Raw genomic sequence first — 14775 nt, 5'->3', positions numbered from 1 at the left:
TGCAGCAAGGAACAATTTCTATTTTGAATATTTCTTTTACGGGATAATTTCTATTTTTAATTTATTCCTGGCAAGGATGCAACCAGTTACGGCAATCACAAAAGTTTTCAGAAAGAGGACTCTACACAATCAGGCTGTGTTCGGTGGTGAGGGATTTGAAGGGGGTTTGGCAGGGATTGAAGTGAATTTAATCCTCTCCAAGTCATCACGCTCTTCAAGCAATTATTAGTAAAAAGGAACAGATCTTCTACCTTCAGCCAAGGTCAAGAATTACAGAGCTAGTAGTTGCTAGCCGCACGCCCCCCGGCGGCCTCAGATGCGCACGCGGGGCGCCCTCGACGAACTACGGTTGGGGCGCCCCGCCATCACGCCGGGCACGGGAGCGCGCCCTTCTGTCGGCCCACGTGTCGTCGCTTGCCGTGCGCGTCATTCACGGCTGCTCGGTCAGCTCGTCTTCTCGGCTCCGGCAGGCGCACGAGATGCTTAAACCTTGTCGGCGTCCAACGGAACAGTTGCCGCCGGCGGAACCAAACCGCCGGTGCTAGCTTGCATGCACACGGAGCATAGTGAATGGCCTAGGCGCGCAGCTTCCATATATTGATCACCACACGACCTTCTCCACCGTCATGCCCTGCAGCAACGGCCGCGCGGCGACGTCGCGGCTGGTGACGACCGGCACGCGGCAGCAGAACGGGCGGAGGAGGCGGCCCTCGGAGGACACGCGGCGGAGGACGTCGAGGAAGCGGTCCTCGTCGCAGCAGGGGAGCGCGACGGGGCCGGGGGTGGACGGGAAGCCGTACTCCTCCTCCGACTGCCGGAGCAGCTCCCGGAACACGGGGTGGTTGAGGTGCGCCGCGCGCACCAAGAACCGCCGCGACTCGCCGCCCACGCACACCGCCACGTGCCCCGACGGCACCGGCGCCGCCGCGGCCCGGGACCGCCACCGCTGCAGCGTCTGCTGGAGGCGGACGATGCTCCGTATCTTGCCGCATTTGGCCATCGCTCCCTTCTCGCCGGCTTAGGATGCTCTGCTTTTGGCGGGACGATGGCGCGGACGGACGGAGTCGGCGTGGGGATGCTCTGCTTTCCGAGGGGAGCGCGGCGTGGAGTTTTTGTAGGCGGTTGGTGGTGCTGGCTTCGTCCAGTTGGCCGACGTGACATTATTCCTCGGCTTCATGTTTATTTTCTTTGTGATGATGCAAATTTCTTCCTATGTTTGGTTTATCGCATGTGCAAAAGATTAGCATCTAAACCAAGAACATGTGCTAAGTAATGCTGTGCCAGGTAACATTTCCACCTCGTGGAGATCATTGTCCTTTTGGTTCATTTGTTAGGTACTCCTATGTCTATTTTTTTATTTTGTGCGTGTGTATAACATGTACCACAAGTCGGCTTTGCAAATGCTTAAAATCCTGATATATGTTCTGCTTATACTTCCACCGTTCCTAAATATTTGTCTTTTTAGAGATTTCAAATGGACTACGACATACGGATGCATAGACATATTTTAGAGTGTTGATTCACTCATTTTACTCTGTATGTAGTCACTTGTTGAAATCTCTAGAAAGACAAATATTTAAGAACAGAGAGAGTACTTTGCATGAAACCGCATTTTGTACACACCAAATGGTACTAAAATGATCGCCACAAAGAGGACACTACTTTTTTGGGACAGAAAGGAAATTGATTTGGGATGGGAGGACAATTAGAAGAAAAATAATAATTCACTGATGATCCTTGAGATACTAAAATTTCAAGAAAAATGAGGTACAAAATAATTGCTATGAATTACATGATTTATTTCGCATATATTTATTTGTGATTGTTTTCACAGGATGCAAAGAATCATATTTATTTCAAAGTATTGCAATGCAAGTTGTATTTTATTCTTTGTGTTTATGGATTTTTGTTGTTTTCCAAAGCTTTCACGTACTAACAATTTTGCTAGATTCATTCAAGTTCTCAAAAACCGCTATAGGGTGAAGAAATGAGCCACAACCGCGACAAAGGCTAGTTCTTTTCATATGCACATTGTGAGAAACTGCCTAGAGAATCAACTATGTGCAGAATCTCTATGAAGTTGGAATCCATTCCCGCAAAAACTAAGTTGGAATCCAATTCTTTTCTGTTGGTCCGAGGCTGCTACATGAGTTGAGTAGAGAGGAGACAAGTGGACGGTTCACTCGGGCTAGGTGAAAATGTAACTATCTCTGAGTGGTTTTGGTAATTCTTAACAACATATAGCTCATTGAGCTAACATTATTCCAAGTTTAATATTTCAGGAAAAGCTCAATGAATGACATGGCATGGATGAGGAAACTGGATCCCTCAAAATTCTAAGGACAAAAAGTTTGGCTCAACCTTAAAGCTCAAGACTCTACATTTTATATTTTAGTGATCCAAGATCACATTGAGTCTATAGGAAAAACCAATACTATCAAGGAGGGATGAGGTGTTGCTTAATGACTTGCTTGCTCAAAATGCTTAGTGATATGCTTCAAAATCCTCAACTACCTTCCCACATCCACATATGACCTAAACCAAAAGTCAAACTCGGCCCCACCGATTCTTTCTATCCGGCGCCACCGAGTTTCAAATGTCATAGCCACTGCCACAAACCCTAGGCAAATCGGTCTCACCGATAGGGATCTCGGTCTCACCGAGATGGGATTGTAATCTCTCTGTTTCCCTTCGCAACATTTCGGTCTTACCGAGATGAGCGATCGGTCCCACCGAGATTGCAATGTAAACTCTCTGTTTCCCTTTTGTAACACTTCGGTCTCACCGAGATGAGCGAATCGGTCCCACCAAGTTTACCTGACCAACTCTCTGGTTAGCTTATTACCAAAATCGGTCCCACCGAGTTTGTGTAATCGGTCACACCGAGATTACATTATGCCCTAACCCTAACCATATCGGTCCTACCGAGTTGCATCTCAGTCCCACCAAAAATCCTAACGGTCACTAGGTTTACTGAATCGGTCCGACCGAGTTTAACCATTTGGTCCCACCGAGTTTGGCAAATTGTGTGTAACGGTTAGATTTTGTGTGGAGGCTATATATACCCCTCCACCCACTCTTCATTCGTAGAGAAAGCCATCAGAACATACCTATACTTCCAATACACATTTTCTGAGAGAGAACCACCTACACTTGTGTTGAGGTCAAGATATTTCATTCCAACCATATGAATCTTGATCTCTAGCCTTCCCCAAGTTGTTTTCCACTCAAATCTTCTTTCCACCAAATCCAAATCCTGTGAGAGAGAGTTGAGTGTTGGGGAAACTATCATTTGAAGCACAAGAGCAAGGAGTTCATCATCAACACACCATTTGTTACTTCTTGGAGAGTGGTGTCTCCTAGATTGGCTAGGTGTCACTTGGGAGCCTCCCACAAGATTATGGAGTTGAACCAAGGAGTTTGTAAGGGCAAGGAGATCGCCTACTTCGTGAAGATCTACCGCTAGTGAGGCAAGTTCTTCGTGGGCGACGGCCGTGATGGAATAGACAAGGTTGCTTCTTCGTGGACCCTTCGTGGGTGGAGCCCTCCGTGGACTCGCGCAACCGTTACCCTCCGTGGGTTGAAGTCTCCATCAACGTGGATGTATGATAGCACCACCTATCAGAACCACGACAAAAACATCCGTTTCTCCAATTGCGTTTGAATCCTCCAAACCCTTCCCTTTACATTCTTGCAAGTTGCATGCTTTACTTTTCGCTGCTCATATACTCTTTTGCATGCTTGCTTGAATTGTGTGGAGATTGCTTGACTTGTGCTAAGATAGCTAAAATCTGTCAAAAACTAAAATTGGGAAAAGGCTAAATTTTTATTTGGTCAAGTAGTCTAATCACCCCCCTCTAGACATACTTTCAATCCTACACTAGGTGTAGGGTTTGCAGTTGCAAATTGGGAGTAATTTCATGCACAAATAGGGGGAAATACAAAAAAAAGGTGCATATGCAGAGGTTGGCTGTATGCTGATTGTGTTTGTATCCACCTGGTGCTTCCTTTCGAGTTAATAAAAATCATCTTTTGTCAAAAACATTACACTGAGATTGAGCCGAAGTTGTGAGCGCAGCCACTCCGTACTTGTGTTCTTTTTAGCTAGCACTTCTACAAACTCAGAAGGTGAGTGGGAAGCAAAAAAGATAAGTGACCCAAAAGTCCTTGCGAGCTTTCTGAATTGGGTATATCCAAAGTGGAAAGAAAGGCAGCGCCGTGTATATCCAAAGTCCTTGCGACTCATGGAGATCATTGTCTTTTTGGTTCATTTGTTAGGTATGTCTATTTATATTTTGTGTGTGCGTGTATAACATGTACCATGCGTCACTATGCAAATACTTAAAACCCTAGATATATGTTCTGCTTATATTTTGCAAAGAACCACGCTTTGTACACACCAAGACGGTACTAAATTGATTGCCACAAAAAAGATACTGCCCCTTTTTGGGACGGAAAGGAAGTTCATTTGGGATGGGAGGACAATTATAAGAAGAAAAAAAATCATCCACTTATTGTAACCCTTGTCAGATTTTACAACAAGGTACTAAAATTTCAAAAAATGGGGTAAGAAATAGATTTCTACACATTGCATGATTTGTATCGCATATATTTATTTGTATAAAAATTCACAGGATGCAAATAATCATATTAATTTTAAAGTGTTGCAATGACAAGTTGTATCCAATCTTGGTGTTCATGGATTTCATGTTGTTTTCCAAAGCTTTCATGTACTTACAATTTTGTTAGGTTCATTCGAAAGGCCGTAATCAAGTTCTCAAAATCTGTTATAGGATGAAGAAATGAGCCACAACCGCTGTGAAGGTCAGTTCTTTTCATACGCAGATTATGAGAAGCTGCCCAAAGAATCAACTATGTGCAGAATCTCTATGAAGTCGAAATCCATTCCCGCAAAAGAAAAGAAAAAGGTTGGAATCCTGCTCTTTTCCCTTATTGCAGTCTGAGACTGTTACATGAGTTGAGTAGAGAGGAGACGAGCAGACGGTTCACTGGGGCTAGGGTGTAGGGTCCGCAGTTGCTAAATTGGAGGAATTTCATGCACAAATAGGCGAAAGTAAAAACAAAAAACCGATGTGTATGCAGAAGCCGGGTGTATGCTCAATATGTTTGTACACCTGATGCTTACTTTCGAGCCAATAAAATTCACCTTCTATCAAGAAACATACACTGAGGTTGAGGTGAAGTTGTGAGCGAAGCCACACTCCATATTTGTGTTCTTTTTAGCTACTGCTTCTTCGGCACACCCCGAAGCCGATCTAGTAGCAGAAAATAAGCAGCCCAAAAGCCCTTGCAAACTTTTCTGAATTGGGCATGTCCAATGTGGAAAGCAAGGCACCGCCGTGCCGGCCGCCACACAGCTGGGCTCGCCGCCGGGGCAAAGGCATTTCAATGTCAAGCTGACTGTTCAGGTACACATGTAAAGGAGAACTGCGAGCTGAAGGTAAACTGGACCACGACACGCTGACACAGTGCTAAGAGAATGGAACGAGGAAGCAACCTTTTTTGTAGTAGTTCGCTATCCGGTGAGGCCGGTGACGAGGCGCTTGTGTGCTGCTGGTGCATGTGCCCCGGCGCTGTCTGCAGCAGGGCGCGCCCAGTAGCCTATCCGGCTCACACGATCCTCCGCACTGTTTGTGCCGCGCGATAGATACGTACGCATACTGTATATCCTTGGCGGAGTTGTAGCTTTCCGTCATCACTCAGGCCACGTACGTACACGTCCACGTCCACTGAGGCGAACATGCGGTGACACTGGCTGTGGCTGATTTTCCAACCCAGTCCAGCCATGTGTCCACGAAATGCAAGAGCGGAGTCGCGATGGCCGAGCCGACCGCACACTCCGCGATCCGCGAGGCACCACAAGATTAGGATTCGGATACGAATATGACGCGGCGCCTACCTGCTCTAGTGCCACCGAACGCCGTGCCCCGGCGCCCGGCACATGGTCGACGGATCGAGCGGGCGTGCGTGGTTAAGCCGTCGCCGTTGCGGGGGAGGACGCCGTCGTGCCGCCGCCAGCCGTGGTGGTCGCGACGCGAAGCGCCTCGAGACGGCGGAGGGAGGGCGATGCGGCAGACCCCCCTAGCCACCGGCTTTGGCCGTGTCAGTGTCAGGTCTTGTGCAGCATGATTAGAGATCGATGCAACTTGTGCTTGTCAAGTCCACATTACTGTGAGTACGTAGGAACAAAATTTCCCGTTGGTTCCGGTGTCACCGCGCGAACGGCCTAGGCTCTGTCGTGTTGCCACACGCCACACACCGTTCCAAATTCGAACGACCCAACGATTTGGCTGTGCGTCCCTCGCAGAGTCCGTACCACGTTCCTTTTCCAGGCCCGGGGAAGATCATTTTCGCGATCCGGTAGGCCGGTAAACAATGCCACTCCGTACTAGAAGAAGACGACAAGTCGTGTCAAGTTGCAGCGAGCTCCCCTCATATTTTATTTCAGTGATGACGTGGATCATGCATGCATGCATGCAGCTAGAAGCACACCGATTGGAAGAAAGCGACCGTCCAGCTTCAAGCTCAGCCCACGGTTCCGGAGTCCTTCACTTCTTTCTTTCCGGTCTCTTCTCCCCGGAGTTCCGGCGGGCGAGCACATGCGTATGCCGGTATGCATGCGGCGGCGCACGGCAGTCAAACTTGGAACGTGCAATCATAATTCCAGGCGGAGTACTGCTCTGCATGTGCCCACCGATGATGTTGTCGTCAGATTTTTTGGTTTCTTCTTTGGGTGTACTTGCTGTAAACGTATGGGTGCACCTCCTTGTTTAGGGTTACATGGTGCTCAAGTCGTCAGCTACTACACGGCGTGCCAAACTAGAGTGCCAACCTAAAAAATTGCACGTACAACAGTTTGGTAAAAGCAAGCTATGATGAGGCTCTTAAGTCTTAACGTCTGCTCAACTGAAGTTGTTGCGTTATTGCAAGGGATTGATTTGGCGCTCAGGCTTGGATGCACAAATTTGATTTTTGAATCGGACTCTTTGCCCTTTGGAGCCGGTGAATGCATGCAATGGTGAGATAGAGATCTATGGTCCACATGCTATGGTCCACAATGGTGAGATAGAGATCTATGGTCCACATGCAACCGCCACCGAGGACCGTGAAGAAGGCGCTCTCGCCTCGCGTCGTCGTTGCCGGTAAAATGATGGATGGCATTTCTTTTGCACACTGTCCCAGAGAAGCCAATGGGGTAGCTCATTAACTGGCTAAGTTTTTCTTTTGCCTTTTGTTATAATTAAAGGCTGTAACACTGTTGGCTAAGCAATAAAACACTGAGGTTTCCCTGTTAAAAATAAAAACCGGTGAAGGGAGTTGACATTAGATACTTCATTATTACTTGACAAACTTTTAAAAATGAACAAAAAAGTGGCTGTAGTTTCGTGGTCAGAATTCCACGTTGTGGCCGTGGAGACCTGGCTCGAGTCTCAGCAGCCACACTACAATTTTTGGTGTCCAGTTTGCAGACAACGCATCAGTATACTTGTCACGTACAGTTTTTTATATTTGCCTCTTGTATCAAGGATCTTTTTCTCTCTCTGATCAGGCCAGTGATTGAGCGAACATGCCGGGCTACAGATCAAACAAAAGGATAGTATATATTGCAAGCACAAAATCCTTTACTAGTACACATATCTGGTTTATACAGTACAGTACCAGTAGTTAGCATATGCTTCCAAACTTCATTTTCTGATAATATTGTCTGACACAAAGCGCCAAAAGAATAAAAAAAGGGAGAAAGAATCGGGAGTGCGTGCAACAAAAAGTGGGCATGATGCCATTTTTCTCTGTTTGTTCCAGCGAAGCTGGGAAAATAAATAAAGGAACAGATAAAGAAACAAATAAGTACAACTTTGTCGATTGAAAAGGTATATCTGAACGTTACTTTTGAATTTTTGTGCACCGTACATTGCGCTAGACAGAGTTGCTGCTTTAGGAGTGAGGACAGAGTGTCATTTGTCTTGATGCACTTCTCGCTGTATCACATTTCAAGATTAGCATCCACAATACGTATCTAATAATTGATTATTTTTGACACGTAGCAACGTAGTACGAGCCCGTCCTTTCCTAGTGCAAGATTGCCACCAATATATGTTTCATCTGCTAACTCATTAACGTGTTCTGTTGCGATGGGGCTGGTCAGATAATCATAGCAAAATTTATCCTTTCTTAAGAAAATACAAATTTCAGCAACACGTTAGGAATTTCTGTAAGTTTTTTCTGACAGTAAGTTTTTGTGTGCAGATGAGGCATAAGCGCATCATTTGATTTGTTCATTAAGAAGAGACTGAGCATAAAACTTTGTATACATTACTGCTAAATCATTGATAAAGGTTCAACATAATTGGTTGGATACTTAAATGTAGTATATATTTGTGTGCTAAGGGCATCTTCAACGCCGACCGCCAAAAGTAGACACGGTATTGTCCACGGACTGGTCCAATTCAGTCCGCGAAAAGTGACGCGGGAGCCGTCCATTCAATCATGTCCATTTGAACTTCCGTCCTTCTTTTTTAACTCCACGAGTTCAAAATAATAGCATATCGAATCATCGATCATTCAAAATATTCAAATACGACAGTACTTCTAATTTAAATATTACAATTCAACTAAGTTTCAAATAAAATAGTTCAAACTTGAATTCAAGTCACACATATGTTCTAGTTGTCCCTTTTAACCGTCCACAGATGCTCAATCAAATCTTCTTTGAGCTGCTCATGAGTTGCTCAATGTCGACTTTGTTGATGCATTTAAACAAACACATTAAACTTGGATGGATTCTGATGTGGGAGTTGGATAGGATCACCCATATCTCAAATTTCACACCTCCGGCAACATTTCCACCCTCATCCACTACTATCAGGTTGTGTATGATCACACCACATGTCATAAGAGGCACATAGCCTTCGCCCTTCCTTCTAATCGCTGGAAAAGAAACAATTCATCTCCATCATGTTAATTTTCCTCCCGACAGTCATGAACTACTCAACTCATTTCTGCAAATGGTTTTAGGGTAGTTGACACCCGTTGCTCAGTTCTCAGTTGTTCAACCATTTTGTTCTGAGCAACCCTTGTTGGGTGTGGTTGGACAATTCATGATTTGCTAGAAGGTACCACTAGTAGAAAACAGGGCTTTGGTCCAGGCCGGGTCAGCCCATTAGTCCCGGTTCAGTTCAGAACCGGGACCAATGGGGGCATTGGACCCGGTTCGTGAGCCCAGGGGGCCGGCCGGACCACGTGGGCCATTGGTCCCGGTTCATCTGGACCTTTTGGTCCCGGTTGGTGGGACGAAAATGTCTCTACTAGTGGTCGCTCCTGGTCTCACGTGGGCCATTAGTCCCGGTCGGTTAATTGGCCTCGCTCCTGGCCCACCACCATTGGTTCCGGTTGGTGGCTTGAACCGGGACCAAAGGCTCCCCTTTAGTCCCGGTTCATGCCACCAACCGGGACTAATGAGGTGCCTATATATACCCCCTCGCGTAAGAGCAGAGCACACTGCTCAATTTTTTTCTGGCCGAGGGGGAGAGGGCTTGGTGGTGCTCTAGATCACCTCCTATGCACACAAGGTGTTCGATGGAATGCCCGAGCCACACTACTTAAGCTTTCTCCTCTCCAAACTCGACCTCGAAGCTCCATTTTCCTCAATATTTGTCTAGATTTAGCGGTCCGTCACACCCCGTCCCCGTCTTCACCGCCGTCGATCACCCGCGCCGAGCTCATCGCCGGCACCACCATGGTGAGCCTCTTGTTCTTATCTTCTTTCTGAAAGGAAAAATATTCTTACTTGTATGTTTACATAGATACTTGTATTATTTTCTTACTTTTATTATTGCATCTTATATAGTGTGATGGCTTTGGTATCCGCCCCCGTCGGCCCTCGTCCTGTCTATGATTCGGATGTGGCATATATATTATCTTTATAACTATTGGTTCATTTATTGTTTATGAAAATTATGCCGACCAACGTGACATAGATTTTATTTATGTAGGATGTATGTGAATCGGAAATGCCAACCGACCCTATTGTCGAGAGGTTAAATTTAGTTGAAGAAGAAAACAATTTGTTGAAGGAAAAAATAAAAAAAATTGAGGAGGAGAAGATGGTATTGGAGTTGCATGTTGCGGATGTCGTCGATGATCACAAGATCAAGATGGATGCAATGCGCTTGAAGATTAGAAAGATTAGAAAATATGCCATTCATACCGAGACTTGGTATTATGCCGTTGGATCAATTGTTACCTTGGTTGCGATTATGATCACATTTTTTTCGCATTGAAATGTTTTACATAGTTTCAATGTATGGTTTAATTAATTAGATGCTCTGGAGAGCTATATGTTGTTAGATGAGAACTATGTATGCACTTTGGTTTTAATGTGATGATGACCTTCTATTAATTTGGACACTTAATTATATATAATGCACGCAGATGAACCGGCAATGGATGTACGGTGACAGACACACCTCCGAGTACATTAAGGGCGTGCATGAGTTTCTCGATGCGGCCGAGGCAAACAAGCAGAATGGTTTTATGTGTTGTCCATGCACTGAATGTGGGAATACGAGGTCTTACTCTAACCGGAAAATCCTTCACTCCCACCTGCTTTACAAGGGTTTCATGCCACACTATAATGTTTGGACGAGGCACAGAGAAATAGGGGTTATGATGGAAGACGGCGAAAAAGAAGAGTACGATGACCACTATGTGCCCCCTGAATACGGTGATGCTGCAACGGGGGGAGCTGGTGAAGATCAAGAGGAACCAGACGATGTGCCCAATGATGCTGCAACAGGTGAAGCTGCTGAAGATCAAGAGGAACCAGACGATGTGCCCGATGATGATGATCTCCGCCGGGTCATTGTCGATGCAAGGACGCAATGCGAAAGTCAAAAGGAGAAGCTGAAGTTCGATCGCATGTTAGAGGATCACAAAAAAGGGTTGTACCCCAATTGCGAAGATGGCAACACAAAGCTCGGTACCGTACTAGAATTGCTGCAGTGGAAGGCAGAGAATGATGTGGCTGTCAAAGGATTTGAGAAGCTACTGAAAATATTGAAGAAGAAGCTTCCAAAGGATAACGAATTTCCCGACAGTACATACGCAACAAAGAAGGTCGTATGCCCTCTAGGATTGGAGGTGGAGAAGATATATGCATGCCCTAATGACTGCATCCTCTACCGCGGTGCATACAAGGATCTGGACGCATGCCCGGTATGCGGTGCATTGCGGTATAAGATCAGACGAGATGACCCTGGTGATGTTGACGGCGAGCCCCCCAGGAAGAGGGTTCCTACGAAGGTGATGTGGTATGCTCCTATAATACCATGGTTGAAACGTCTGTTCAGAAACGAAGAGCATGCCAAGTTCATGCGATGGTACAGTGAGAACCGGAAGAAAGATGGGAAGTTGAGAGCACCCGCTGACGGGTCGTAGTGGAGAAAAATCGAGAGAAAGTACTGGGATGAGTTTGCAAAGTACCCAAGGAATGTATGATTTGCTTTAAGCGTGGATGGCATTAATCCTTTCGGAGAGCAGAGCAGCAATCACAGCACCTGGCTCGTGACTCTATGTATGTATAACCTTCCTCCTTGGATGTGCATGAAGCGGAAGTTCATTATGATGCCAGTTCTCATCCAAGGCCCTAAGCAACCCGGCAACGACATTGATGTGTACCTAAGGCCATTAGTTGAAGAACTTTTACAGCTGTGGAATGGAAACGGTGTACGTACGTGGGATGAGCACAGACAGGAGGAATTTAACCTAAAGGCGTTGCTGTTCGTGACCATCAATGATTGGCCCGCTCTCAGTAACCTTTCAGGACAGACAAACAAAGGATACCACGCATGCACGCACTGTTTAGATGACACTAAAAGTATATACCTGGACAAATGCAGGAAGAATGTGTACCTGGGCCATCGTCGATTTCTTCCGACCAACCATCAATGTCGAAAGAAAGGCAAGCATTTCAAAGCCGAGGCAGATCACCGGAAGAAGCCCACCATGCGTACCGGTGATCACGTAATTGCTATGGTCAATGATTTACACGTAATCTTTGGAAAGGGTCCCGGCGGACTAGCTGTTCCGAATGACGCTGAGGGACACGCACCCATGTGGAAGAAGAAATCTATATTTTGGGACCTACCCTACTGGAAAGACCTAGAGGTCCGCTCTTCAATCGACGTGATGCACGTGATGAAGAACCTTTGCGTGAACCTGCTAGGCATCTTGGGCGTGTATCGGAAGACAAAAGATACACCTGAGGCACGGGAGGACCTGCAACGTTTGCACAAAAAAGATGGCATGCCTCCGAAGCAGTATAAAGGTCCTGCCAGCTACGCTCTTACGAAAGAAGAGAAAGAAATCTTCTTTGAATGCCTGCTCAGTATGAAGGTCACGACTGGCTTCTTGTCAAATATAAAGGGAATAATAAATATGCCATAGAAAAAGTTTCAGAACCTAAAGTCTGATGACTGCCACGTGATTATGACGCAACTGCTTCCGGTTGCATTGAGGGGGCTTCTACCGGAAAACGTCCGATTAGCCATTGTGAAGCTATGTGCATTCCTCAATGCAATCTCTCAGAAGGTGATCGATCCAGAAATCGTACCAAGGCTAAGGAGTGATGTGGCGCAATGTCTTGTCAGTTTCGAGCTGGTGTTCCCACCATCCTTCTTCAATATCATGACGCACGTCCTAGTTCATCTAGTCGACGAGATTGTCATCCTGGGGCCCGTATTTCTACACAATATGTTCCTCTTTGAGAGGTTCATGGGAGTCCTAAAGAAATATGTCCGTAACCGCGCTAGGCCAGAAGGAAGCATCTCCATGGGCCATCAAACAGAGGATGTTATCGGGTTTTGTGTTGACTTCATTCCTGGCCTTAAGAAGATAGGTCTACCTAAATCGCGGTATGAGGGGAGACTAACTGGAAAAGGCACTCTTGGAAGTGACTCAATAATATGCAGGGACGGATATTCTTGGTCTCAAGCACACCACACAGTTCTACAGAACTCTACCTTGGTGACCCCGTATGTCGATGAACACAAGAACAGTCTGCGCTTCAAACACCCGGAGCAGTGCGACGACTGGACCACATGTGAACACATCAGGACTTTCAGCAGTTGGTTGGAAACACGTCTCAGAGGTGACAACACTATTTGTGATGAGTTGTACTTGTTGTCCAGGGGACCATCTTTGACTGTATTGACTTACAAAGGATACGAGATAAATGGGAATACATTTTACACGATCGCCCAAGATCAAAAGAGCACCAACCAAAACAGCGGTGTCCGCTTTGATGCAGCAACCGAGAGCGGAAAGGACACATATTATGGTTACATAGTGGACATATGGGAACTTGACTACGGACATGATTTTAAGGTCCCTTTGTTTAAGTGCAAATGGGTCAACCTGTCAGGCGGCGGGGTACAGGTAGACCCACAGTACGGAATGACAATAGTGGATCTGAAAAATCTTGGGTACACTGACGAACCGTTCGTCCTAGCCAATGATGTGGCACAGGTTATCTATGTGAAGGACATGTCTACCAAACCGAGAAAAAGAAAAGATAAGGAAACGAATACATCATACGATGAGCCAAAGCGCCAGATAGTTCTTTCAGGAAAAAGGGACATCCTGGAAGTGGAAGGCAAGACAGACATGTCTGAAGATTATGAAAAGTTTCATGAAATTCCTCCCTTCAATGTCAAGGCTGACCCAAGCATCCTGATAAACGATGAAGATTATCCATGGTTACGGCGCAATAAGCAAATGACACAAGCGAAGAAAAAGTGAAGACTTTCTCCCGCAACTATTATGATGATACCATGCCAACTTTGTAACACACGAGTATGCTATGCCAACTTTTTCAGAGTTCATTTGAAAACTATGAATTTAGATCGAATTTTCTCTATAGGTGCATCTATGTTCATTTTTTTAGTAAAGTTAATCACAAACTTGTGATTCACACAAATTTCAAAGAATTCAAATTTTAACTATTCAAATTTGAAAACTAATGGCACTAACAAAAAGATTATAATTTTTCTAAAACTAATGACACTAACAGAAAGTTTATAATTTTGCTGACCTAAAAGCAAAAAGAAATAAAAAATAAAGCAAAAAACAAAAGAAAATAAATAATGTAGAAAACAAAACAAAAAATCTGGAAAACAAAAAAATAGCAACAATAAGTATTTTTTGTAAATAGAAACAAAATAAAATAAATAAAGTAACAAAGAAAACAAAAAAACTAAAAAAGTGTTTTCAAATTTGAAAACTAATGGCACTAACAGAAAGTTTATAATTTTTCTAAAACTAAAAGCAAAAAAAATAAAACAATAAAGCAAAAAACAAAAGAAAATAAATAATGCAGAAAATAAAAAAACTGGAAAAAATAGCAACAATAAGTATTTTGTTGTAAGTAGAATAAGAATAAATATGTGTGTCACTACTATCGAGATTTAATAAGAATAGACCATTCTTCATGGGTGCATGACCATAAAAGATTTTACTCATATTAATAGAACAACCATTATTCTCTGATTTAAATGAATAACCGTCTCGCATCAAACAAGATCCAGATATAATGTTCATGCTCAACGCTGGCACCAAATAACAATTATTTAGGTCTAATACTAATCCCAAAGGTAGATGTAGAGGTAGCATGCCGACCATGATCACATCGACTTTGGAACCATTTCCCACGCGCATCGTCACCCCGTCCTTAGCCAATCTTCGCTTAATCCGTAGTCC

The 14775-nt window shown here is 44.9% G+C and overlaps 1 protein-coding gene across 1 annotated transcript; it reads right to left on the bottom strand.

The window, feature by feature from the left end:
• On the bottom strand, window positions 1–1097 carry LOC125534301 (auxin-responsive protein SAUR22-like). The gene has a single exon (XM_048697560.2). The coding sequence runs from the start codon at window positions 998–1000 to the stop codon at window positions 602–604; it is 399 nt and encodes a 132-aa protein (XP_048553517.1). The 5' UTR covers window positions 1001–1097; the 3' UTR covers window positions 1–601.
• Window positions 1098–14775: the final 13678 nt, after the last annotated feature.

This window comes from Triticum urartu, chromosome 2A (assembly GCF_056163025.1).
Source record: "Triticum urartu cultivar PI428250 chromosome 2A, HENAU_Tu73, whole genome shotgun sequence".
Taxonomy (NCBI): Eukaryota; Viridiplantae; Streptophyta; class Magnoliopsida; order Poales; family Poaceae; genus Triticum; species Triticum urartu.
Note: the sequence above shows the minus strand (reverse complement) of the source record. Positions and strands in the feature narration are given on the sequence as shown.

Bases quoted from the DNA above. Each gene is read 5' to 3' on its own strand.
- LOC125534301 (XM_048697560.2), bottom strand. From the start codon at position 1,000: ATGGCCAAATGCGGCAAGATACGGAGCATCGTCCGCCTCCAGCAGACG.